Below are 27,302 nucleotides of genomic sequence, written 5' to 3' on the forward strand. Positions count from 1 at the left end.
TCCAGGAGAATGTCAGCCCAGAACAGCTCCTACAAAATTAACAAAGCAATCCAGCAATAGGTTGGTTTTACCCAGTAATGAAAAATCTTTCATTTTTCACCTTTCCTTTCTGTAACCTGGGGGAACAATTAATTTGTTTCTATATGTCTCCAGAGCTGGACAGTGCACAAAGTCCATATGCAATGGATTTCACCACTTTATTGCTTGAAGACATCTTTTTTTCCCCCCTGAACCTAAAGCTGATTTTTTTTTTTGCTGTAGTTCTAGACTAGTAAGTCTTTCCCTAACCTCCCACAGAGAAAAGTGTTTCCTTCATCTTTGCAATGACCTGTTATGTATTTGAAGATTTACAAAACTCCCCTTTCAACTTTCTCTAGACTAAACAACCATAATGCTTTCAACTTTTCTTCATGGGCATGTTTGTCAGTTCTCTGATCATTTTTATTGCTCCCCTTTTTGCAGTGTCCAATTTTTGCACGTCTTTATTGTAGCTAGGTGCCTGAAACTCAATACACCTGAGGCTAACTTTAAGCAGGAATATATTTCATGTTTTATAGACTATTTTTCTGTTTAAATCACAGGACAATGTTTACTTTACACCAAACCCCCTTCCACAAGACAGCTCCTTGATCAGTTGTTCCCAGTCCATAACTGCAATTTGTTGTCCTATGAGTGTGAAACATCCTGCAGCTGCCCCTTCTAAATGCCATCTTCTGCTTTGGGGGATTGTGTTTATTAATTTTGAATTCTGACCCTGATCTGTACTGTTCTTCCATATTCAAGTTCAACATTATATTTTATAATCAAGGTTCTTGATAGATATAACTGGATCAAATACATACTTCTGAACTTCACTTTTCTCCTACTGATTGTGGCCTTTGACCATTCAATCTCTTTAGTTTAAAAACTCCTAGAAACACAGACTTGTACTCTCTAAAGTCCTTAAATCTCTGAAAAATGAAACACAGATTTTGTTTGGATCCTTCACACACAGCTGAATATAAACTATCAAACACACACAACAGCGCCAATGCGAACATGAATGTGCATGTAAAAACAAATTCTACAAGTACAAGAAGTGACAGAAAACTAATAGTTTTATGCTATTTTTTTAGTGGTTTTATATATCTTAAACTCTGTTAGATCACTGTTACTACCTGCAAACCTGCACTTGCAGCATTGGATTTAATTAGCTTCTTTTGTAAACTACATTGATTTGCCCAGTCAGAAGTGGATTTACTAACCACTATTTATTTTTCCTCCTTAGAAAGTCAATCAATCTTCCAACATAAATGTTATTTCAAATTATGTATTCAAGGAATGAAATTAGAGAGACCCATATCCTCAGGAAAGCTGCTGAAAACCAGTGTCAGACACCCAGATCCACTTGCTTTGGAGGTATAGCTTCCACATTGATGCTTTCCTTTGTACTGCCTGAACTACAAATATCCTGAATTTAAGACTTTCAGCAAGCAACAGCTTGGTATATTGCTGACAAAATGTGTGTTCCCAGGAGAATTTTTAACATCAATACACTGCTGCAATGAGTACTTCACACACGCTGCTTTAGCTGCCAAAACAGAAAAGTGTCGATGTTCTTACTGCTACCAATGGGGGCTGGAAAAGGCAAATGCATTATTTATACAAGCAAATACAAAAAAAGCTATTTGAAAACACTCCAAACAATTGTGTTTTCTGCTGTTTCTTCAGAAAAATCTGTCATTATAAATATTTTTTATTATTTTTCCATTCTTTAAATAAGGCTACTCAGTGAAAGGTACTTTTCTCCCAATAGAAAGAGCAAATACATTAAAGTTTCATTCTCAAATTTTCATTTTAAGATTCCATTTCTTTCTTCTGTTTCCATTTCTTTCTACTGTTGTTTTCTTCTTTTAACCAGTAGAACAAAATGGTGAAGATTCACAAGCAACTAGGGGAAATAACAGTTCTGCCAAAACTTCAGTGCTGCTCTCTGACCTCTACCATTTAGAAAATTTAATGATTTGTTGGAAAAATGATTGCCCAGGAGTCTGTAGGGCCCTGGAAAGGCTGGAGGAGAAAAAAACCCACTGCAGAGGGATCTCGCAGCCACAGACAAGTCCTGCTGCCTTCTTACACAATCCCTTCTCAATAAAACAGACAAGGTTTTACAGGATGGACATAGGATTATGCAGCAAAAGCAATGCCCTTTGTCACACTGAACTGCTGACGTGCCTAAATTAGAATGCCAAGTATCACATACAGATATGGCTCCTGTTAGCTGGGCAGTGCATCAGAATTACCTGTCTGGAGTCTGTCCTTGGGCCTACAATGGGCTCATGGGATGCAAAAGGGCATGGGATAACCCTCATATGGTGCAGTGCTTTTCCTAAACCTGGTGTAACTACAAGACTTGGGAACCTCACTATGAAATCTCAACATTTACATGTGGGGTCCCAGGATATGTGAATAATGCAGCAAGATGGATGGGATAGTTAGGGCTTTTTTGGTAGTAAGGGAGAAGACTTGATAAAACAATACTCAGTGCATGAACTAGTTCTCCCTCTGATATTATAACCCCTTTTCTCTTCAGGCACCAACAAGCACAGGTTGCGTAGGTGTCAGTATTGAGGTTACAGACTGAAGAGCAGACAAGAAAATATTTGGCCCGCTGAATTTACGCCCACTGTTTTCACAGTAGTACTGACTGGTAAAAGTTAAAGCACTGGCAGTGGGTGCACTGAGACCATCATTAAAACCTGGGAAAAAATTGAAGCACAATTGTTGTAGCAGAGATTTGGCTGCTTCAGGGAAGAAAAAAAAAAGGATGGGGGGGCATCTCTAATTGTGCAGATCCTTCTAATGAAACAAAACGTAATTCATTTCTTCCCACTCTGATCTTCCTCTGCTTAGTCAGTTGCCTGCCCACACACAGCTCCAGCTTCCTCTCCCATCACAGTGATGTCAGAAAGATGGATTTTCTTCCAGGAGCCAAATATTCCAGCAGATTAGACAATGTTGCCTCCGGAAAAGCAGCAGAGGCACTGGCTAGACACAGAACACCTATGTAGCTCTGCATAGAGCTGAAGGAGAAGCATGACAGAAATAAAGTACAATCCAGCCATTTGCTCTAGCTGCAGTAATGAGGATGGGTAATACAAAATATGATCATGGCTACTTTATCACAAACAGCAGAAAGGTTGTTGGTAAAGAGAAACACAGTATCTCACACTAAGGGTCTACTGATCATTTTTCCCAGCAGGCAAAAGTGTGGTGTTAATTGCTGGGTTCACTCTCCAGAAGAAGATGAAGACTGAAAGATGGGAACAGAGCTAGCGAGACGATGACTCCCTCCTTTACACAAAAACAGGCAAAGCTGCCAGACCCTCCCTGAGATAAATCTGTGTCAGGACTGGCTTGAGTCATAAGCAAGACAGAACATTTTTGAGGGACCCTGAGCACTGCCAAGCAGGTCTACAGCAGAAGTGGGTGCACATCTGAGGTCTCTCTGAACACAATGAGCAAACTGAAGTAACAAAGGCTTTGTGCCTGCCCAGATCTCCTTTTAAATACCCATTCCAGCTATAATAAGCATTTTCCTTGAGCCAGAAAAATGGTTCAAATCGTAGAGTGACCTGTACTCTGTGGACAGCTCTTCACAGTCAGGAGAGAACATGGAACTGGGAAGCAATTCCATTTGGTTGAAGCCTTTGACATAATACAGATTACCTGGTAGTGAATTTATGGGGATGGGAGAAAAAGAATTACTACTAGTGAAATTTATGGGGATGGGAGAAAAAGAAAATAGGAACTTCGATGATGTGAAAAACTTGAATGAGATGGGAAAATTCTAGATGTAGACATGGTTGGTGGCAGTCAGTGACCATCCTCAGAGTACAGGTCACTCTCAGGTTGTACACACCATGTGAAGACCCCTTCAGATCTCCACACTGGCAACCTCCACTCCTCTTCTCCATCCCTAGCTACACACACACACTAAATCCCTAAATGTGTGCTTAGTAGTCAGCACAGATCCCAAAAACCCTCCCACACACCCATGGGAGGTGGGAGCCCTTGGAAGTGCAGTGCAGTGAGGAAACTCCATCCCTCTCCAGAGTTGCTGGCCTGGTAGTCCACCTCACCTAATGGGCAAAGGAAAAGCCTGGCTTTTCCTAGCATGCAGCAGAAATACCTTGTCTCCTCGTGTTCCCTTTTCTCCTCTTTCTCCTTGTAGACCCTAAAAATAAAAATAAACAAAGATTATAAAGCTAAATACAAGATAGTTATCTCTAATTAGTCACCAAACCAGTGTGCACATCTGCACAATCAATTCAAGTGAACCTCAAGGACATTTTCTGTGTTGCCAGTCCTCAGAACTGGCCACAGGCATGATCTAAGCAGACTCACAGAGCAGGGACTGCTTGTGAGCCCAAGAACATCTGTAATATTATATTGCCTGCAGACACACGACCCTCCTGCCAACAGCAGAGTGGAGGGACAGGGAACACACCACAGCTGCAGATGGTCTGGAAAACAACCAATGCTCTGCATTTTTTAAGTTTCTTGTAAACAATGAGGACTTTGGTAAAGGACAATACTGATGAGAAAACCTATCACACAAACAAGCAAGAATTCCCATTCCTGGTGGGTTTGGATGTGGTAGCCAGAAAGACAGCAGGTAGATTTGAGAACTGGCAAAGGTTAGATGCACTCTGTCTTGGGGGGCCAGCACATTTTTGTGCTGTGGATGCAATGCCAATGTTCCTCAGGACTGCATAATTCATCTCCCAGCTACACCAGGAACATTGCTGGAGCTCATTTTGATGTGGCACTAGCACAGACAATTGACTCAATGGGCACAAAAGGATTTCACCTTTCCTTAGCTCAGCAAATACCTTGTATTTTGTCTTTATTGTAGAAACTGAGCAATCAGCTAATAGCTATAGAGAGACAAATATGCTCAGACAGTAGTGACCTCTCTAAAACTGCCAAAGCCTAGAGTGCTTCTTGCTGTAATAATTTAAACTTCAGTTTACTTTACACTATACTGGAGTCTTGACTTCAAGCTAATGAGAGCTCCCTGTCTGGGTATATTTCGCCCTCAGGTTGATTTAGATAATCATCTAAATGGGCAGGGCTATTTTATACAAGGGCAGGTTGCTCAGAGTCCAGTCCAAGCTGGTCTTGAATGTTTCCAACAATGGGGCATCCACCATCTCGCCAGGCAACCTGTTCCAGAGTCTCACCATCCTCATAGTAAAAACCTGCTGCCTTATGTCCAATCTAAATATCGCCCCTTTTACTTTAAAACCATTATCCCTTGTCCTATCAAAACAGGTCTTATTAAAAAGTTTAGCATCTTTTAAATATTGAAAGGCCACATTAAGGTCTCCTCAGAGTCTTCTCCAGACTGAGCAACTTCAACTCTCAGCCTTATCTCACAGGAGAGGTGCTACAGCCTTCCTGCCATTTCCATGGCCCAATTCTGGACCTGCTCTCAGAGTTCCATCAATCTTTCCTGTGCTGGGACCCCAGTGATGGATGCAGCAAAGCAGAGGAGCAGAATCATTTCCCTCACCTGCTGCCCATGGTGCCTCTGGGCTCTGAGTGCACACTGCCAGCTCATGCCCAGCTTTTCATCCACCAGCACCCCAAATACTTCTTGGCAGGGCAGCTCACAATCCTTTCATCCCCCAGCCTGGGGGAGGTGGCCCCCATCTGGGTCAGCAAATCTCAGAAAATCGGGTCAGCCTTTGCAACACCAGCTTAAAGGCTGCTTACCAAGCTGGGACTACAAAAAAGAGCTTTGAAAATATGACTGGAAACTTGCTGAGAGGCGGTATTTTTTCTTGGTGTTCTGATAAAGTTTTAAAGCATCATATAAATGGTGCATCATCACAGACCAAAGCAATTGCATTACAGTGGGAGCATCACAAAATCACCAGCTGTTATCTCAGTAATCAAGTCATTTCTTCTGACACCTCTCTACTGGCTACAGGTCTGTTCTCATTTAAAGAAGACAGAAGAAACTCAGTGAAGTCAAGACAATTTCCCCACTTGGACTTACTGCAGATAACTGGTTAGAAAGACTATAGACTGCTTAATAATAAAAATATATATATGGGCAGAACACACTGAAAAAGTAGAGAAAGTTTCTGGAGCATTTTAAATTGAACAAGAGCTGTGACTTACCGGTGCTCCTACGTAGCCTTTGATGCCTGGAGGACCCTGTTTTCCCTCGGATCCCTGGCAAGGAATTGAGGTACAGTAAACCACCAGAAACTCTTTCACACAAAAGACCAAGAATAAAATTAGTTGGTCAGAAATCAAGTTGCTCTTCCAGGCTCACATAAAGGCTTCTTGACTCTGTCAGTGCTAATACAGGAGTCATGTCTTACTTTCCAACTGCTTACCCAAACTGACACTCCAGTATTTTCCTCTGTCCCCTCAGACATTAGCAACAGACAACTGCTTTCAAACTTAACCTACAAAGGCAAACTGTCCCATACAAGTTCCTCTACAGGTTATTTCAGAAAGTTTGGCAAAGTCAGCTGTTGCACACAACACATGTTGGTGCTCCTGAACCCAGTGTTAATGGAACAAAGCAAAGGCATACATTGCTGCAAAGCAACCACAGCCTTCAAAATGTTGTATGTTTTGAAGAGTAAATGCAAAGAAGCAGATCAGAACTAAATTTTCTAATGTTTATTTTTAGTGATAAGAAAAAATGCAAGAGGATCAGGTACATTTCATCAGTCTTTCAGCTGGTTGTGCACTGACTCACCCTGGAGAAGGTACACTGTAATGGAGAGTACTCACAGTGTGCCTTTATGTGTCTTGCAATGCCTGAAAATTATCTGGATCCCCAGCTGAACAGGATCAGCCCTCAGAACTGTCTCATGGAGACAGCCTGAGCCTGGCAAGTGACCTAGAGAATTGGTTTGGCATCCTATATCACCTATTTGACTGATTATTTTCTTACATCGCTTCCCTTCCCACCACTCTCATCTGTTTAACTCCTGTCTAACACTAACTGGGTGGCTGTAATGGATAAGGCTTCAAAACAGATAAAGATATGATTACTAAATAATTTTAAAATAATTACTAGATTTTGTATTAATAGAAGCTTGATATTAAAAGATAATGAAATTAAAAATGCGAGACATGTTTGCAATTAATTAGAAGCAGAATTGAGGCTTTTTTTTTCCCAGGGCAGGTTAACAACAGTAGGGTTCAAGCACAAGCAAAGATAGCTCTGGGATCAGACCTCTTCAAGGTCAGGAAGCATCGCAAGTCCTCTAATAGCAGGCATGCACCTAAATCTCTCCTTCAGCCTGCCGAGAAATACTGCTACCAGAGTCTAGGCAAAACCCCAAGAGAAACAGCCCTGCTCCAAGTCATCCAAATTGCAGGAGTCTAACTCAGTCCTGTTACATAAAACGTGGTTGTAACACTCAGCACAAGTTACAGAGAAACTGGGTTTGTCTGGATGAGATGTGCTGAACCCACTCAAGGCCTGTGCTGAGATCATGTCTGGTAAACCAGAGAAGCGTGAGACCTTCGACAGCTCGAGCAAGCAAGAAGGAAATTTGTCAAAATAAAACTCTTACCTAATACTTTTTATTTCAAAGGATTGATTTTTTTTCCCCTCTCCCTCTGCTTTTTCTATTAAGTGCAGATAACTGTCAGTTCAGATGGGAATGCTATAGCTATGTCTGTGCCACAGCAATGACAACCACAAAAAACCTCGTTATCCTTTTATTAGAGATACAGTGGGGAAAAAACGAAGGAAAAGGTTGAATATTTGCTGCAGGATATTGCAGGCTAAAGGCTCTGATCTCAAAAATCCAAACTTTATTTCTCTGCTGTAACATCATACAGTGAACAATCTGAGATCTGACCCTTTTTCTCTGGACTCATTCCATTTAAATTAACCTGTCAGGTCCCGCATATTTATGTGGGAGTTTTCCCCAGTGACCAGTGAATATTTCTTGCCATCTCAGATTACCATGACATCTGTAACCAGAAGCTCCAACACCTCAGCCCAAGGCTGACTTTGATAACTCTTCTTTGTGTCCAGCTTGTAGCCAGCAAGATCACACATCCTTCTTGGGGAACAAAGAAGTTTACCCTCCAAGTTTGATGAAAAAGAAAAAACCCACTCCAAACCCTACAGTTTTATGCTGAAGACACTGAGCTAGGAACAATCTCCCCCAGAGACACCACTGAGAAGCAAAACCAGTAAAAACAGGGATCAAATAACAAGGCCATTTCATTCCTGTAACCTGTACATGAACCCTAATGGGCTCAACGACCATTTCTGTAACTCTTTGGACTGAAATTCCATTACCAGAAGTCTGGAGGACTCTTATCTGTGCTACTGGAAGCTTCACACAATTAATGAAGTCTGTAAAAAGCACAAGACAATGTCTTAAAAGAAAGTGCTGGCAATTCCCACTGAAGCAAAAGGCTCCTCAGCCAAGGAGATAAACAAGGAGCTGAATTTCCTGGGGCACAGGTATCATTGCTGAGCACACACTGGGCTTGTCTGGCTCAATGCTAATGAAGATGGATTTAGACAGGAAGGATCACAGCCCAACCAACCAGACAAACTGCTACGTTGCTCACCATGGAGCCTGGGGTAGAGCCCAGAGCTGCTGTATTGATGCCAAAAATAAGTGATCTGGCAAAAAACCTCTGAATAATCATTACACCAGTAACTGGAGATGTGACCTCTCTAATTGCCAACTCTACCCATCCTTATACACCTTGTTCCACATTGATGAGGTGCTCAGGCTTTACACTGAGGAGTAATGTGGATTCCTGGTTTAGATTTTAAAGCCCTGTCAGCAACTCAGCGTTATTTCTTAAAATAGCTCAGACCAGAATCCAGCTCAAGGACACTGCTCACAGCCAATGCTTCATTGAGGTAAATGAAAGTCACTGTGAAAACACACAATAATTTTATATTTAGGCACTGTGAGAGGCTGGGGTTGGCCAAGCTTATGTCTTCCCTGGGAGCACATGGCACTTTCCAGTCAGATGTTTTTAGTTCCATCCCCACCAGCGCCTGTTCTGCCCAGCCCATAGATCTGAACTCCTTCTATTCTGCATTGCCTCATTAATTGGCTGAACTGGATGTTCCTGAAGAAACTGGTGGGAAATATGTGCATGATACTCCCAAAAACACACTTGTCACCATCTACTTTTTGTGTTATAACAAGGCTAAAATCACTTGAGGGGTATTTATCCACTAAATAACCAGGGAACAAGGCAAAGAGAGCTAAGATTTAAGAGGAGGTTAAAGAATTGCTGCTTCAAAATTTTCATTTCTGATGCTCAGCTAAGTCCCACCAGATCTGCATTCAGACGCATCTTGTTTGAAGCAAACCCAGTGATATAAGCACTGGATCAAGTTCTGGATTACTCAGGCACTGCTCAAAATATACAGAAACATTCAGGATAGGATCTCTACATGATCTTTTTTTCAAGTCATAGAGTAGGGGTAGTAATTCTCATCTGCATCTTTGTGAGAGTTGGAAAAGCTACAGAAGATATGACACAAGGCTTATGTGTCCCAAAACATGTTTTCTTCACCTTCTTCAGCTACACTGTTGATTGAACAAAAGTTATTTCTTCTTCTTACACACTTTGCATAATTGCTGATACCTTAGCAGACTCCTGACGAAAATGAGCATTTTGAGTTTCTTAATTCACCAGTGAGAATATCAAATGTCATGGACAATGAGTAATTCAAGCCATGTAAACATAAAAAAATCTGTGAAAAAAATATGCCTGTTCATGCAAAGAAGAAAGGAAAGCTTACCTTTGGACCTGGTGGCCCAGGCAGTCCAAAGGCTCCTGGATGTCCTCGTTCACCCTGCAAGTAACAGAAATATCACTGCTAAACACAAATCTTTATATATAAAGGCTAGGATAGCTCAAACTAGTCAGTGCATGCAGTTAGAAATATTGACAGTCCTGAGTGCTATTATACAGAGATCTGAAAGTTTGCAATGTGTTTTCCTCACAAAAATGAAAGCAGAAAGAAAATGAAAACTTGACCAGCTCTTTATCTACTCTCAAAACACAACCAAATAGTAAAAAAATTGATTTCTCTAAGTTGTGAACAGCTTACACTGATTACAGTGTGCAAAGATGGATTCCTTGGAGTCAACATAATGCATTTTTTCTTGAATAGTCACCTTGCAGTGTATTAATACATCTTATAAGGAATTCTGCTAGTACAACACTGTCCAATCCCATGCCATGTGTGACGTGATGAAGCTGCATCAGTTCTGGAATCAATACTGAAAAACTGTCACAGTTTTTCCAAAGTCGGACAGTCATGGAACAAAGAAGAAACAGGATGTAAGGAAAAGAACTTTCTTGCTTTGTGTCTCTCCTTTTGTGTATATCTTCCTTCCAGAGAGTCCTTTCCCAAGCTCCTTCAGTTGCCACCAAGTGACTGCTACAAAGTGAATGACATGGTGAAGGCTCAACATTAGGTTGAAGATAATTCTAAGGGACGGTGATCAAGCAAGGGAAAAGATGTAAGGCTCTAAACCACACTTTTATGAGATACTGAACAACATATTTGTGGGTTTGTGCTTCAACTGTAGTCCTCTTACAGGCAGTATTTGGTACACTGCATCCTTCCTTGAATTAACTTTGCCCTCCTCCTCTTCTCTTAGGGTTTATCAGTGCACAGGAGGACTTGAGGTATTTTTCTTCTGTGACCAAGACTCCAGTTTCTCCTGCTGTGGAAAGCAGCATGGTCCCTTTGCTGACTCTGCTAGCCAAGGCCTCCTTGCCAGCCATAAACTCGTGGCCAGGCTCTGCAGCTGCAGCTCTTTACCAGCAGGTCCCAAACCACAGGCTGCTCCCTCTCCTTCCTTAATGAATGACAACAGAGCTGCCCTGGAGCCTCCAGCCGTGGTTAATCCATAGGACACCTGCCTGGGCTGCAGACATGTGAGGGAGAGTTTTGGGGCTATTTACCTCCTGCCAATTGTTTCTGCTGCTCCTAAAATGGCCACACAAATCCCCCAGACGGGTTCCAGTCCAGGGAGATTGATGCCCACTGCCTGCCTCGCACTGAAAAGCAGGATTATGTAGGAGAAACAAAAAGGCTTACAGTGTCTCCTTTTGCTCCATCCCTCCCAGGGGGGCCAGGTGAGCCCAGGGAACCCTGTAACAACAACAGAGTTATCATCAGCACAGCATTAACACCCACTGCAAGTGCAGTGACACGAGCAGCACATCTAGAGAAGAATAAGAAATGAGGAGAAACATTTCAACACAAACGTTTATTATTTACAGTTCCTGGAGGAGCTGCTGCTGACATTAATACACTAGGGGTGATTGATGAGCTGCTAATGAGGAACTAGGCACTCTAGTCCACTTAATTCAGTTAAGAATAAATTAATATAAAAGCTCTGGAGCTAATTAGACACATAACAACTGAGTCATCTTAATATTATCATATCATCTTCTCTTAGCTTCTTTCTTCACCATTCCATTGTCTCAAAAACTGCATTTTTTTTTCCTCCTTGATAATACAGCATTCATCCCAAAGCTCAGAAGCCTCTAGGCAAAACTATAATATACATAAGTGGTAAGGCTAAAAGCAAATGGAAAAGAAGCCTTGATATACTCAAGCAGTCCTCAGGAATGACCCTGGTCACTGGGAAGTGAGTCCCAGAGCTGTGAAAATGCAAAGGTGTAGAAGACAAAGAAACAGAAAGCCAAATACCACTTAAATTCAAAATTTTATCATTTAAAAATCTTCCTATGCACCAGGATGAATGGAACTAAATATGCTGAGATTGGCAGCTCCCCAGCTAACAGGATCAGCAGCTAATGTGGAGAAAAAGCAAGTTTTCTGCCTGCAGCTGGCAATTTAAAGAACAAATGGAGAGTGGAACAAACAACAGACAAGTCAACACAGTGAGGAACTGGCTTAGTGTTTTCACTTCTAGGCACAGCAGCAGCAGTTTTGCCTTAGGTGTGTTATAAAAAAAGGCTCAAGTGAGAAATGACATGGGCACTGCAGGCTGTGAATGTACAGGGCTGGTTTGTTGTATGTTAATTGGAGAGACATCTTGCCTGTGATCTGGAACATTTGCTGTTTTATAAGAGGTGGAAAAAGTTTACTTTCCTAAAATTCCTCGTGCAAACTAGGATTTGATTAAGAGATTTCCAACAAATATGTCCAAAGTCAATACTAGTCAACAGAATTATCTCAGTGACTGGATTTAATTTTTGGGTTTTTTAAGATGATGACACAGTAAGCAGCTAAAGGCCACCACAGTCTAAAAGTTATTTATGTTCAGTGCAAGTAAAGGCATAGTAATCTTTGGCCTTCTGTGTCTCATATTGAAGAGACTCTGCTGTTCCTGTGTGTATTAGCACTGAGCTCCTGCTCTATTACATTGAAGTATTTTGGAGTTTTACAAAGTTTAGTCAAAGCTCATGCCTTTGAACTCTCCACACATTTGTCAAATGTGGCTGAGCATCATCAATAAAATTTTAAAACTTCAAAAATTGTGTGGCTGCACATTGATAAAAAACAATACAACATTACAATATCATTTTCTGAGCACCTTGCTTTCACAAAATGAAACAAAATCTAATACAGAGGTAAAACAAAAGACTTAGAGTAGGGTCAGTTTTCATTAGACTTCCACTGCAGTTTTATAAACTCCTAAACTTTTCAGAGTATAATTAATAAAGACTTGGACTTACTTTTTCTCCTTTGTCCCCTTTCAGTCCAGGAAAGCCAGGAAAGCCTTCTTCACCCTACAACACCAATGGAAGAAATACCCCATATCAAATGCCATATTATTCTGTGGTAAATCTGTGTACTTTAGACAGTGCAGTTGTCATCTCTTGAGAGCTGAGTCCAGCTTTTCACCCTCACTGTAACAATGCTGTGCTCAGCCACCTGTCACTTGCCCATATTTGAATAGGTTCACTTTCAGATTTCTATCCCAGTGCTTTCCTTCCCTTCCTTTCTGTAATTACCATCCAGAACCAAAAGTTTTCTAAAAAAAAGATTAGAGACCTACCCTTGTCATAAAAATGAATTCAAAGCATTTCTTCCTTGAGAAACACTCCTGTTGCCATATTCCAAGGCATAAGAACTTAAAGTTTGGCCGGGCAAATTTACTACAATGCCAAGTCCCCAATGCCATTTATTTTTTTTTTTTATTGAAATAAATGGCATGGACATTGACATGAAAAATTTTGGAAAAATTCAAATGTAGGAATTTTTTTCCCTCTAGCTACTCTCATTAGGACAAAAGACTGGGAGTTTTTTCCCCATCTGCTTTTGTAACTCACTAGCACAGAAAAATCCTTTTGCAAGAGCATTAAATTGGCTAAGAAGTTGATGCATATATTTCCAAGTTGTCTGCATACACATAAGGACTACCTAAATATGTAGATAAATTCAGGCCAAATTCTACCATTAGCAATCTTATTTCTGACTTTTTCTCCATAAGTCTAGTCTAGCAGACTTAGATGGATGTATTCCTAGGGCAAGGTTCCCTATTTTGACAATACGAAGAGTCAAATTCAGCCTTATTTATTTATAGGTGTGTTTGGCACTTAAAGGTAAACAAAAGATAGTATCTGAAAAGTATCTGTTCTGTATCTGCAAATTAAAGTCTTTATAATCACATTTCTGACTAACTGAACCTTCACGAAGCAATCCAGAATTTGCAATGCAGCTGGTGGTAAAAATCAGCTCTGCTCTATTGGAATGGCTCTTTAATGAGACAGAAAACCCATCAAATAGAAAACGTCGTTTTTGGGAAAATAATTTGCTCTAAGAGGTCAACATAACTTGAAGGAACTGTTGTCCCGTGGCAAAGTATGTCACACAGGTAGGAGAACAATTTGTGTCTTTCCTGTGCAAAGTAAAAGGAGTTTGCATAAGGTCCACTTAATTAGCTTCTTCTCTTGCCTTTATTTTTTCTGCCATGAAATAGCAACTGCTTGGCAAAGCTGAACAAATTAATCCTAGGAGCAGTCAATAAGTTTGAAGCATGGTGTTCACAGAGATATTCAAGCAGGACAGGAGAGTATCCACCAGCTTTTCCAGTTTTTCTCCAAGGAGAAACCTACACAGAACCCAGACTCTAGAGACAGGTTTAACGTTCCCTGGGAAACAAACACCACTGGAAATGTACAGAGTGGGAAGAGCTCCTACTTCTGCCCCTCCTGCTGACCCCCAGTAGAGTCATTAAAGGTGGAAAAGACCTCCCAGGTTGAGTCCAGCCATTTACTCAGCACGGCCAAGCCCACCACTAAACCACATCTGCATGGTTTATTCAACACTTCCAGGGACAGTGATTCCTTAACTTCCCTGGGCAGCCTGTTCCATTTGCTTGACCATCTAAAATTGCAAGCATTGTGTAAATATGAAAAAGAGCAGAGGCAGAGAGCACAGGGCAGTGGAATAACTGCCAGGCAGACACCCTACAAACGCTCTGGGATGAAGCACACTGGGACATCAAGTAGGCTCTGGCAGCTGGCATTGAGCCCTGGGGAACAAAAGTGCATCACATTCTTTGCACAAAGGCCAAACCTGGTTGTGCCACTGAGAGGGATTAAAATAATTCTGTATTCCCACACATTGGCTTCACTCCCAGCTTCAACACAATGGGAATCAGGTGGTGACATGTAAACCACATGTAGCTGTTTATGCCATGCAATCCTCTTGTCACCCATCTATTTTATGAATATCTGAAATTCCTAGGCTGTCCTTTTATGGAGAAGCACCAGGACCACAATAGGAAGGTAACAAGGACTTGGGAAATGAGAAGCTCTAGAAAAGAGGAGGCTACTGATAAAGTGAGGAACTGACTATAGCTTCCAAGTCATCTTCTCTTTGGCTTAGCCTATATTTTCTGTATATTTTACACTTTAGATGGCCCTTTGCTTTTTTGGTCAGTAGTTTTGTGGAGAAAAACTTGAATGTGCAGGTAGTGGTACCTGTGAGGTATTTTGCAGTAACAAACAAGCTTGGCTTGTTCTTAAAAAATGAAATACTTATGAGAATTAGTTCTTAAAAAAACGAAAGCTCTGAGGATACAGCACTAGAAAAGTCACTTTAAAAACTCTATCCTTCATTCCTCAAAGAATTGGTAACAATTCTGCAAGAAAGAAAATTAGGAAGGTTTTCTGAGCCATACTGAAAACAATACTGTGGAATTCAGTAAAAATTATAGAATTCTGAATTTCTTTGTATTTGCTTTTAAATGAAAGCACTCAGAACCCCACAATGGATACAAAACAAGGGGTAACCACTGCTTCTGTTCTTTCAGGGACTCTCAGAGCAGGGCTTATATGGGCACATGGGTTTTCCAGTCTCAACAGACCGAAGAAAGTGCCACATGATGAGGAATTTCAAAGCACAGGCAACTCTCAGCTGCTGCAGACAGAATATTGGGGTGATGAAGAATAAAAATACTCCTCTTGGCTTCAGCTAAAAAAAAAAAAAGGTGATCTGAGTAAAGACAGACACACTCAGAGAGTTCCTTTGTTAGTGTGCATTAGCAGAATTATTCCATTTCTGTATTTGAAGAAGGATGTCTGTCTGGTACGCCAGCATCCTGTGGATTTACCAGACCATGCCAGCTCCAGGTTAGTGATCCCTCCATACTCACCATATGCACGTGTACCTTGATTTGTTGTGGGTTGTGCAAAACTTCACCTCACTTGGGTTACAGTGAGCCCCACTACCCTACAGTTTATGGAACACCCTATGTTTATGGTCAGTGACCAAATTATATCCACATTTGCCATGGTGTAACCCCAGCCAGCAGCCAAGCCCACACAGCTGCTCACTCACTCTCCCACCAGAGAGATTGGGGGGAGAACCAGAAGGGTAAAAGCTGGAAAACTCATGGGTGGAGATAAAGACAGTTTAATAGGGAAAGCAAAAGCTAAGCATACAACCAAATCAAAACAAAGGGAAAATTCCCTGCTTCCCATGGGCAGGCAGGAGTTCTGCCATCTCCAGGAGAGCAGGGCCCCATCACAGGTAATGGTCACTTGGGAAGAAAAACACCATCACTGCAAATGTCCCTCCCTTCCTTCCCTCACTTTGTACACTGAGCTTGATGTCACATGGTCTGGAATTCCCCTTTGGTCAGTCTGGGTCTCCTGTTCTGGCTGTTTCTCTTCCCAACACCCCAAATTTCCTCCCCAATGTGACCATACAAAAAGCAGAAGAGGCCTTGGCTCTGTGTGGACCCTGCTTGGCAATAACAAAAACATCTCTGTATTATCAACACAAATCCAAAACAGAGCCCCATACCAGCCACCATGAAGAAAATTAACTCCACCCCAGCCAAAAACCAGTACATGATCCCATGTAGATCCTGCTATGTCTGAGTGCAGATAGTGATGAAATTACAGAAAAAAATAACCTTAATTCCTAGATTATTTATTTCATCAGAGTGGGAGAAACTAGTGCACAGATTTTGCCATATCCTACCTCTTAATAATTTTTTTTTCTGAAGTGACCTAAAACAGAGAAGGAAGGAATCTGCAGGTATAAGGAGAGAGATGTAGGGATAGAACAATTCAGTATTACCTGATTCTAGAGAGACATAAAGCACATAAAGGAAAAATTCCTCAGTGATGTTTTTAAGCAATCTACTCAAATTTAAATGGTTTTCTTTCCCCTATTTGCAGCTCCTCAAGCAGCTGCCAAGTTTACAAATATTTCTTCTAACTGGAGAACAGCTGTGGCCTATAATCACATATTTTATTTGCAACTCTGGGTTGTGGCCTATGTTAATGAAAATAGAGCAAGCTAAACAAAAAAATAAAATGGGGAAAAGTTAGTCCAAAACACATGGTTAGATTCTCATTTGCCAGTCAAATTCAAATAAAATCACTGGTCTCTTCCTTCAGCACACAGACCAGACAACAGAAAACAGATCATTCTAAGGTCAATTCCATACATTCTGTTTATCTTCCAAACTGGTCTACATCTACTTTTTCATTAGAAAAGTGCCATTTTTCTAATCCTGGTATGAAATTAAAATTTCTAACCCTGTCACAAAATGTCAATGGAAGACCTGCAAAAAATCTGCCAAGCAGACCCCCACGAATCACACATTCAGTGTATTGGCAGCTGCACAAACTGGGGGTCTAGAGCCAAAGTAGGAGGAAAAATATTAAGATTTAAAGAGAAACAAAACAAACTGGGCATGATGAAATGGAAACAGAAATAAAATTTAACTGTGGAGTGGTGGCACTTCACCATTAACACCCCCCTCTCTCCTTTGTTAATTAATTTCACAGCATCCCTGTGGAATGAGAAGGGGGTTACAGCAACTGCAGTATTGCTGTCACCTCATGAGGGTGATCAGTCAGAGGTACAACACAGGAGAGGACAGGCAAAGGTCCCAGAGTCTGGGGCAAAGAGAGAAACTCGCTCTAGATTTCCTGTGACCCAGGTCAGTGCTTTAACCATAAATTTATTATTTCTCCTGGCTCTTTGGTCTGCATCTACCTTGGCAGCTTGATGCTCATGAAGAATAAATGAGGAGATGATGGGTAGCTGTCCTACTGCTGATCCATGGTTACACACTGGATTGTTAGCAGTGTTTGATGAGTCACATGAAGTGGGAGGATAGAAGAGATGCTGAGTGGGGTCTTCATGTTCAAATGTCTTAGAGCATTTCCAAGAGACCTCAAGGTCTGGAAGAATGCTGTATCTTTCCTTTCATGGTTTCTCTATTCAAGGGAACCAACCAAGGACATAATAAATATTTTATTGAAATATACTGTAGATTTAGAGGTGGGGTGGTTTTGAGGGTTTTTTCTTAGAGAGGCAGGGCAAACACCAGGTCTTCATTAAAAGCCAGGGATGATCTGCAGATCAGCTCAGAGGCAAAGCTACAGTGGATATATGTCATCTAACTCCATTTTCAAAAGCTGCTGACCAGACAGGCAGCACAAATGACTGCCATTCTCCAGTCCCCAGATGCAGGATTGTATTTGCTGAATAACCCTAAAGCCCTGTTAATATCTTGGCAAATTTGATACCAAAGCTGGCCTGATCTTCTGCTTCCACATAAAATAAGACATTAATCTCAACTTGGACTTTGCTGAAGTAAAGAATAAGGAAGAAATTAAGGAAATCTTCTCATCTGGGTCTTCATATGATATCCTGATTTAATAAACAGAGTGGTAATGTGGACATGATGCACAGGGGTCAGAGGAAGTCATAGGTTCTGCAGGACTATCAGGAAATCCAGCCTAGTGCAAATAACTGTTTAAATGATAACTATTTGTGGATTTTATGTTTCAAATGTATGAAAGATTTCATTTAATCCATTACATAGAATTCAGTTGTCTCCTAAAGTTACTTTCCCCGGAGATACTAATTTTCAAAAGCTCTCTAACCCCTTGAATCTTACCACGAATGTCATGAATGCCCCCCCATGAGACCAGAAGGGTCCTTCTGATCCTCCATTTTATGATCACAGTTCTTCTAAAGTGCAAAGATGTCCCATTTTTCAGAGATTCCAACAGATATCTTTCTCTCAAGAAACCTGATGCTCCAAATTTTCATTAAAAGAGGTAAAGCAACAGCTGGGTTGTAACTAATTTGACACATGGTCACCTGTAAGCTTGGTACTGCAGCAGAAAAGATGCATCACAGCTCACTCATGTGGCACAGCTCTATAGTCATCAAGGTCAGTATAGAGTTCAGAATAACACAGAAACTTCCTAAAGACTTCAAAGTTGTCACTGGTGCCTGGAATCCTGTCCATCAGCTTCATATTATTTGCAGTCTCTGAGAGGCCAGGGTGGTCAGACACCCCTGGCAGCTCCTGAACTTCAGCTTCATCTCCAACCCAGGCTGAGCCAAGTGGAGAATGTAACTAAAGAAAGCAGAGAGCACAGGGGAGTACAAGAGAGAGCTCTTCTGTTTGAAATACTCCTGTTCAACAATTGCTGAAACATTCAAATTAAGAAACAGTCAAGAGTTTGCAGAGCTATTTATGATTGAACATAATGAATAGGAGGTAAAATATAATTGGAAACAATCAGTACTATAATCCCACTGCACAGAGGAATAACCTGACAAATACACTGGGCTACAGTGAGTTGGGTTTGCAGAAGTAGGACTAATAGATCCCAAAAGTTCCTTTTTTCATGTTTGCATGGTTGGGACAAGAGGATCTTCAATTAAAGACACATTTTCTAGAAACTTTAAAATATGAAAAACATAACTCTGCTCTAGAAACTTCTTTGCCTTGAAGCACAAGCTGATGCTCCTTACCAGCACCTGACATTACTCAAGACCAGACAAACAGCTTGCCAAGTACCAGAGAGAAGTGTTCATTGAAACAGAAAAATATTCCAGTCATGTATCATGGCATTGATAAATTAAAGTCCTTTCATCTATGAAAAGTACACAGAAAATTGTTCTAGTCTTGTGGATGAATTGACACATACTGGTTTATACTTTCTCTTGCAAGAATAATCTATAAAATCCATTTCCTCTGCTTCTGGGAAGTTTCTGATGTTTCAGATCACATATCCCTTATCAATTTCAGTAGCTCCAAGAAGAGCTTGTTAGGGCAGAGGAGTAATGTGTCAGAGCACTCCAAATTCTGGTGTTGATCTGCTCTTATCCATCTTCTGCTACTGATATTCCACATTCACCCCTCAGTCTATCTTCTGGTGCTTCTCTGAAATATGTACAAAGCTTTTCCTCAGGATTAACTGAATCATCTAGTCCATGATTCCTCTCCTCCTTGAAGAGTCCCTACCTTTAAATCTCTCCCTGCTGATTAAATTTGCCAAATCACTGATCATTCTTCTCACTGCTGTTTTACAGCAACATCTCTCCACACCTCTCTTTAAATGTCACACCCAAACTGAAGAGAACCTTTGCCTGAAGTCTTATCACCACCTACTAATAACTTGCAGTGATGCACTGCTGTCCACTGCCAAACACACCTGAGGCTGCTCAGTCAAGCCTTTCCCAGAGCTATAAATCTCTTTGATCCAGCCAGACACAGGGGTTGGAACTAGATGATCTTTAAAGTCTCTTCCAACCCAAACTATTTTTTTTATTTATACTATTTCTTTATGAAGTGGTGCTGCTCCCTGGGTCTTTTTACATCTCAGAGGTTATGACAAAGGTCATGATCCTTCTTCCCATTTTACTTGGACACTGAGGTATGGGAAGGGGAAAAGCTCTGGTCAAGATCTTCTTTGGAGCCAGTGACTTGGACAGAAAAAAACCCAGTCTCCAGAGACTCAAACCTACTCCCAACACCAAATGTATCAGATATTCTTGAAATAACAACCACTAAGGGTCCATACACTGCTTCAACAGGAAAGCAAACTTTTGTCATGAAAAATCCTCACATTTTCCTCATCTGGCACTTAGTACTATGTGTACATTTGTACTCAGCAGAGCCTGAGACCCAAAACACTATCTTCCTGCCAATGCCAGGGACAGGAGGCCTTGTGGGCTTTGGGAGACACAAAATCTCAAGGTAGTGCTTAAGAAAAAGGGTGAGAGACCCAGAAGAGGAAATGAAAGGTGTCCAGAGTTGCACTTGGGCAAGTCAGGAACAGAATAAAATCAAGTGCTGCCCTGTCTCAGCTGCCCTTACCTGCCCCTTCAGGGAAGCCATGACCAAGGCACCTGCACCTTCTCAGCAATCACAAAACCAGAAACAGCTCAGCAAGAGCTTAGATCAGTGGAAAGGGGAAAACCCATCTGCTTAACTAGAGAGATTAACCAGCAGGGAGAAGGGCAGGGAATGCTTAGGATACCTTTGATGGACCAGCGATAGCAGCTTGCTTTGTGTGAGGCTTCAGCTCTCTGTGATTCATTGAGCTTAGAGCTGCACTTCAGAGGGTGTGCTCCAGACTGCTGGGAAAGCTGTTTTATTTCCCACGTAACAGGCAGATAATCCATACCTATCCACTAAAATATCACTCTCAGGAGCATCCTCCACTCCAACAAGATTTATCAATTACAGAATCAAGACAATCTGGTTTTTCCCCGCCCCCCCTTCCCAGTTTATTTTCAGAAGAAACATGGAGCTGGCAAATCTCTCTCACATGCTTCCTTTCCTCACTTCTAGTGGATCTTGGCAGAGAAATTCTCTAAAGAAACAAGTGCTGGAGACTTTGCAAACTTCTGGCTGCCAGTAGATGTCATTGCATACCAGCAATGCACCTGCCAGCCAGGGGGCAATACTGAAAAGAAATACATGTTTTCTAAGTTTATGTAAGGGGAAAACAAAAAGGGAACCAAGTTACTAGCACTCTTACACTGCTGAGAATTAAGCTGTCACAATCACAATAAGTATGCGAGCTGACTTTGAGTTGTTTATTGCAATCTGCAGCTGTTATTCTGGGTCACAGAAACCCACAGAATTTATCTAAAACCCTCTAATTATGGTTAAGAAAAAGAACTCCAGCAAACCATGGTTATTTAGCTCTGCAGAACGTGCTTTAACTACAGTTAAGGGGACACAAAAATACTCAGCATGCAGACCAAAATTGGCCACATACACAGGAGGATTCAGAACATACTGACGAAGGCAGATAGTAACTTTACTAGAACTCATCTTTTAATATGAGGATTCTGAGAAGAAATCACAGATATTAAAAACTCCAGTGAACTGCATGACAGCCTTATGTAGTAGATGAGGTAATATTATACACATGTTTAAGTGCTGGACTGAGAGGTTAAGTGCTCTTAACCAGCACTCAGTGGCTATGAATAGTTCCTGAGCCAAAGAACAGTTCCAGCGCCAAAAAAACCAAAACAAACTAAAAAAAAAAACAAAAAAAACCCCAAAACATATATATAAAAAATTCCTGCAGATTGTGCTTTCACTTTGCCTTACCTGGTCAGTTTTACTCACATTACCTATTGTTCTGCAATAAAATAAGAAGACCTGAGCACTAAGAAGATGAGAACTCAACCCTGAGGAGGCAACGTTTCCATAACCACTGTCTCCAGGGAACATCAGTGACAGGGCATTGGGGTTTTGTTTTGTCTTCAAATTTCAACTCAATGTTATCTCTAAACTTGGCAATGTTTTTCCATTTTGTTACTGTCAAGAAGTGCTCACTGAAGGAGCCAGCATGGATGCTGATATACCAAGGTTCCTGCAGCCTGCTTCTGCCTTAGCGTCTCTGGGGAAACCCTTCAGCTCTCCAGACCTGGGTAAACCGGGTGGCATTGGTGAGTTTGGGGATCTGGTGACACTGCCTGAACACCACAGCAGCCCAAGCAAGGTCTTTAACCTCACTGGAGCATCCTCCCTGCTGGGCTCACCATTTCAGCAATGAAAAGGACATACATTTCTGTTGAAGTGATATTTTTTTGGAAGTTGCAGGAATAAAGACTATTTCTTGGTTCATGTGAGCTTAGGCCCCACATCATTTAAGAGCTCAGACAACACATCCTGCTATTATATGTTCAAGCTGGTTGCTTCCCCTCCTTTGTACTGAAGATGTTTTCAAGCTTTCACCTCTGGCCCTTGGATCTAAATTATCATTGCCAGCCTGAGCCTTACCTGCCAGTGTGAGCTTTACCTGCCAGTAAATCACACACACCATCCTCCTGGTCCCAAAATGCATCCCTTAAAAATACACAGATGAAAGCTCTCTTTCTCCATTGAACCGGCTTGCAGCAATTTTTGCAGGCAGAACTGCACTCATTTTCTTGTGTCCCAGGTTGCTGGATGCTGATCTAAAGGCACAGAGCTCATGCTCATTTGGCAAGTCCTGCTGACAGCACAGCACAGGCGTAAAAAAGCAACAGGGCTTTCAGGTCAGGCCTTTGGTATATTCAGCTGCCTCTGGGCAGACAGAGCACAGGGCTGTGTGTGGAGACACTGTATCTAACAGAGCAGATTTCCACAGCTTTTCCAGAAGCCCTAAAAATGGCAATAACTCCAATTTGGAAGAGAAGGGAAGATGAAGCAAAGCCTCTGTTAGAAGGATCTAGTGGGCAAAAGATACAGAGCTGGAGGGAAAAAGGCTCTTCAGCTTAATTTTGGGGGAACAAAAAATAGCTGCTCTGCTCAAGGTCATTAGAGCCAAGTTCCAAGTCTGGATGTCCCACAGTCTAGCCCAGAGCCTGAACTATCTGCCTGCTTTTCCTTTCTATGCTTGGCCTTGCAGTCACTGCATCTCTAATAAGCCAAGACACTTCAGAGATTTTATTCTCCTTAGAAATACTATAATAGTCCTTCTGCGTTTTTATCAGAGTTATTAGCATGAAAAAAAATGCTAGGAGAATATAGACTTTATCTACTACAGTTGTTTCTCATATTCATTGCTGCCTGTGTGAGTATTAGCATGAAGGAAAATAGATAAAGCACAAAAGGAAAGCCTGGATACTCTTGGAAACTCATTAGTGAAGGAAGTCTCAGTGCAAAACATAATGAAACCTTCACCCACCACCTCTGCGAAAGATGGGTGCTCATGCTTAGAGTTTTTTCCTCTGATTAATTAGTTTCTTGTGGAAAAATCATGGTAGTCATCATTTGATCCACTTGTGTCATGACACCTTTTTCATGCTTCCTGCTCTTCTTCAACAGCTGTGAATAGTGTTGGTCTAAGCCCTGAGCATACTATGGAAATTTCTGTCTCTTTCTGGGCAACGTAGGTGTTAGGAATATTCAAGAGTTATACAAAGTCTAAGAATAGCTATCAGCAGTCAAAACAAAGGTGCAGTGAGCTCCTGGCCCATCTGCCTCAGTTCTCCTCATGGGAGACCTCTCAGACCTGTCCTGTCACCAATTACATTTTGCAGAGCTCCACTGACATCCTGAAGAAGAAAATGTCTTTGTACTCACTAGAGGCTTACAGATGTCTCTCTCTAATTAACTCATATGCACTGTTTAAAACACAAAACTTTAACATCCAGAACAGTCTGCAAAGAGGTGTTTGAATACCTGCTGGATGAAAAGCAACTTCATTTTGTTAATTTTAAACTTGCTAGAAAGGTAGCTTAGTTTGCCTTCCCTTCAGTTTTATAACAGAAGAAAGGGTGAAAATTTCCCGCTAATATCTCCATACCACTCAAAGTTTGACAGATTTGTGTCTTGCTCCCCCTAAAGTCATAACATTTCCAAGCACTTTCCTGCCTGCAGAACCTTTTCAGTGCTCTTGGCCTTTGGGATGCTGGAAGGGTGTCTCAGCACCACTGCATAATGCTCAGTCCTTTGCAAGACAAAGGCAGAAGTTTTTGAGAGCCTCCCAGTTAAATTTTGCATGGAGGCATTGGGAGGGCTGGCTCGTGATGTGGATGGCTGTGCCCCAGGAATGCAGACCTCATGCTCTACAGAACCTCCCTTGTCAGACATGAATTCTCTGACTTTGATCGAGTTACTGAAACCCCCTTTTGCTTGAATGGTCCTCAGAAATGCTCTCCAGCTGCTCCTCCTGCCCCTGCTCCTCTTGAATCAATAGGGATTTGAGATGTGAGGTATAACCCTTCCAGAATCAGCCCTTCTGGTTTAGCAGATAGCCACTTGAATAACCTCCAGAATAAAGCTAAAGCATTCCTTTTCATGGTGATGAGGCTACAGAATTGGATATTTGTCCACATTTGTCCAGCAACAGAAGCATTTGCAAAAGTGTATGAACACACAGTAAAGGGACACAGATTTATGAGCAGAAATATGACAGACTACATCTAAGGTGAAAGGGATTAAGAACTCCATGGGCTGAAAGATGACAGTAAACAATGGATATTTAAGATCCAACACAGAGCAGCAATAGGTGAATCCCACCTCTCCAGGAAATCCACTTGAGAGTGGTTTACATGGGCACCTGTAGATGCATTATATTTTTTTTTTTTATATCTGTGTACAATAACTTGGCTGCATATGCATGTTTCTGTACAAAAAAAAAAGCATCCTCTATCATTCTGAGCTATTTAGGCCTGGCAGAACATGCCAGGCTGCTGCTTGAACCATGAGTTTCCTGGGTACAAAAGTTACACAAGTTCTCATGTCAACATGAATTAGGTTTTCAGCCACAGCTGCTATTATCTCGGGGTTTGCCACTAATGATGTGCTCGACATGTTATATATGCTAATACAAGCATCCTTTTGGCTTTAACTTGGTGATATAACTAAGGTGATGACCTGGAGAAGCAAGGCCAGTACCTCTCCTGTCCTTCTGGAAAAGCACAGGATTTTCCCTCTGACAAATGCCTCAGACCTCACATAAATGCCATACAAACAGTACTTGGCAACAGCATGGTCTGACAGGTGTTTGGCACTGGCACAGCTGGAGAGCAAGTCTGTAATAAGGGGGTGATTTTAATCTTGTCATCTCGGTCTTTTCAAAGGTGAGACCACTTTGTTCCATCAACATTTAGGATGTGAGCCTCATCCTTTTAAAGGATCCCATAGCACATGCATGGCAACAACCACACGGACTGCAGCTGTTAGTGAAGTCCAGCATCTCTGATCCAGCTTTCCAGCACTGGCTCATACCCATATAAATCAAGGAAACAAACCTGTCACAGCCAAAGTGAGAAAGAAACAAGAATTCCTGCTCGTGCATCCATTGTGGAGCAGCAGGCAAACAAAGGAAACACCTGAATCCTCTCCTTCCAGGTGTTCTCCTCTCTGGGAAGGTTTTAATTTCATAGGTTATTCTACTTTGATGGTAACTGGCATTGCAGGCACTTGCAGCCCTGCTCCCTGTGGTTCTGGCTATTTCTTGGGCACTGGAACAGACTGTACAGGGACATGGTCACAGCACCAAGCCTGTCAGAACTCAAGAAGCATCTGGATTGTGCTCTTAGTTACACAGTTTAGTTTTAGTCCTGAAAGGAGCAAGGAGTTGAATTAGATAATCCATATGGATTCCTTCCAACCTGAGATAGTCCATGATTTTATGATTCTATATCCTGAGGCTCTCTTTAATCAAGCAAGCAGCATACAGCTGATAAATCTTTGCCCTGCACCAGGAACAGCAGTGACACTGAGCCATTGGGTTACATGGGGCACAAACACCCTGGGTCCCATAAACCCTCCCTGAACAGATGAGAACTGCCTCAGCTGGCAGAGGTACCAAATAAGCACAACAAGCTGACCATAAACTCAGCATCCTCCAAAGCCTACACATTTCTTTGGACACTCAATGATGTTTGGCTACTCCAGCTGAAGAAGTTCTGCTCATACTGTGACATCTCTCTATTTTTCCCCCTCCAGACCTGCAAACCTATTTGTTTATGCATGAAAATAATACAGAGATAAATATATTTTCTGACATTTTTCTGTAGAGTTCAAAACAGAAGAAAACAAGAACTTGCTTCAACTACAGCAGAACTAATACCATAAACATTATGTTTCCCACCACACTGCTGGCTCTCACCACCTGACAAACACGAGCTGGTTTCCAAAGGTTGAATCCTGAGTCTCAAAGGCTAAATTGTGTCTGTCAGTGGGAGGACTGCAGGCAAATGAATGCAGAGATGTGGTTTTTATGGCCCCCATGTTTCTAGCCTGGCTCAATAAAATTTCCTGCCATGAGCAACTGGCATTTCGATTGTAATTTCACATGATGAATTACCACTATATACAATCAATATATCATAACCATAGAAAGAGCAAATGCGAAGCTGCAATGGGCATAAATGCCATGTTCTCTCTAGTGCAGCATTCTTCCTTTACAATCACAATCCAATAGATTGAAATTCTCTGAGCAATTGAGTAGCCACAAATTCCCTGAAAAACATCTCAACAGATTCCTTATCTCATTTTCAACACAAACCTTGACTTCTTCCTTAATATGTTCGTCTCCTATCCTGTCAATCTTTTCCCATTGTTCCTTGCAACTTGAAATTTCCCTTTGATCGTAAGGAAAACACCCTCAGCCAGGTGTGATACAGAGCTACAGACAGAAAGAGCTCATTCTCTTCTGAAGTCTAGGCATTGGACTTTTTTTTTTTGTGCAGAATAGAAAGTTTGTAGCCAATATTGCCTTGAAATCACCATCTTTTTAAAATGTAAATTAATCCAGTCCTGCTAATTGTTTCCCACTGTTGATCACCAATGAAAGAGTTTTCCAAGATAGATAATACAGAAATTTTCAGCGGTTATTCCGTATCCTCAGTTTTAAGTCCTCCAAGTCTTATTACTCTGTCCTGCCTAATATTAGAAGTAAAAAAATATTCCAGCTTTTTTTCATTTAGTTTATTAATGAACAGATCCAATTGGAAGAAAGACTATGACAGACTTCTCATAAGCCAAATTTAATCCTGCTGAAAAATTCAATAAACTCAAAATTAT

General features: G+C 41.4%; 1 protein-coding gene across 1 annotated transcript in view; it reads right to left on the bottom strand.

Moving 5' to 3' along the window:
* COL22A1 (collagen type XXII alpha 1 chain) overlaps positions 1 to 27,302 on the bottom strand; it is a 232,096-nt gene that overhangs the window by 102,926 nt on the left and 101,868 nt on the right. Inside the window, exons 13-17 of the mRNA XM_063174607.1 lie at positions 12,727 to 12,780; positions 11,117 to 11,170; positions 9,806 to 9,859; positions 6,172 to 6,225; positions 4,172 to 4,216 (exon numbers count right to left, since the gene is read on the bottom strand). Coding sequence (XP_063030677.1) covers positions 4,172 to 4,216; positions 6,172 to 6,225; positions 9,806 to 9,859; positions 11,117 to 11,170; positions 12,727 to 12,780 — 261 coding nt within the window. The remainder of the gene's footprint in view (positions 1 to 4,171; positions 4,217 to 6,171; positions 6,226 to 9,805; positions 9,860 to 11,116; positions 11,171 to 12,726; positions 12,781 to 27,302) is intronic.

The sequence above is a fragment of the Melospiza melodia genome, chromosome 1 (assembly GCF_035770615.1).
Source record: "Melospiza melodia melodia isolate bMelMel2 chromosome 1, bMelMel2.pri, whole genome shotgun sequence".
Classification (NCBI taxonomy): Eukaryota; Metazoa; Chordata; class Aves; order Passeriformes; family Passerellidae; genus Melospiza; species Melospiza melodia.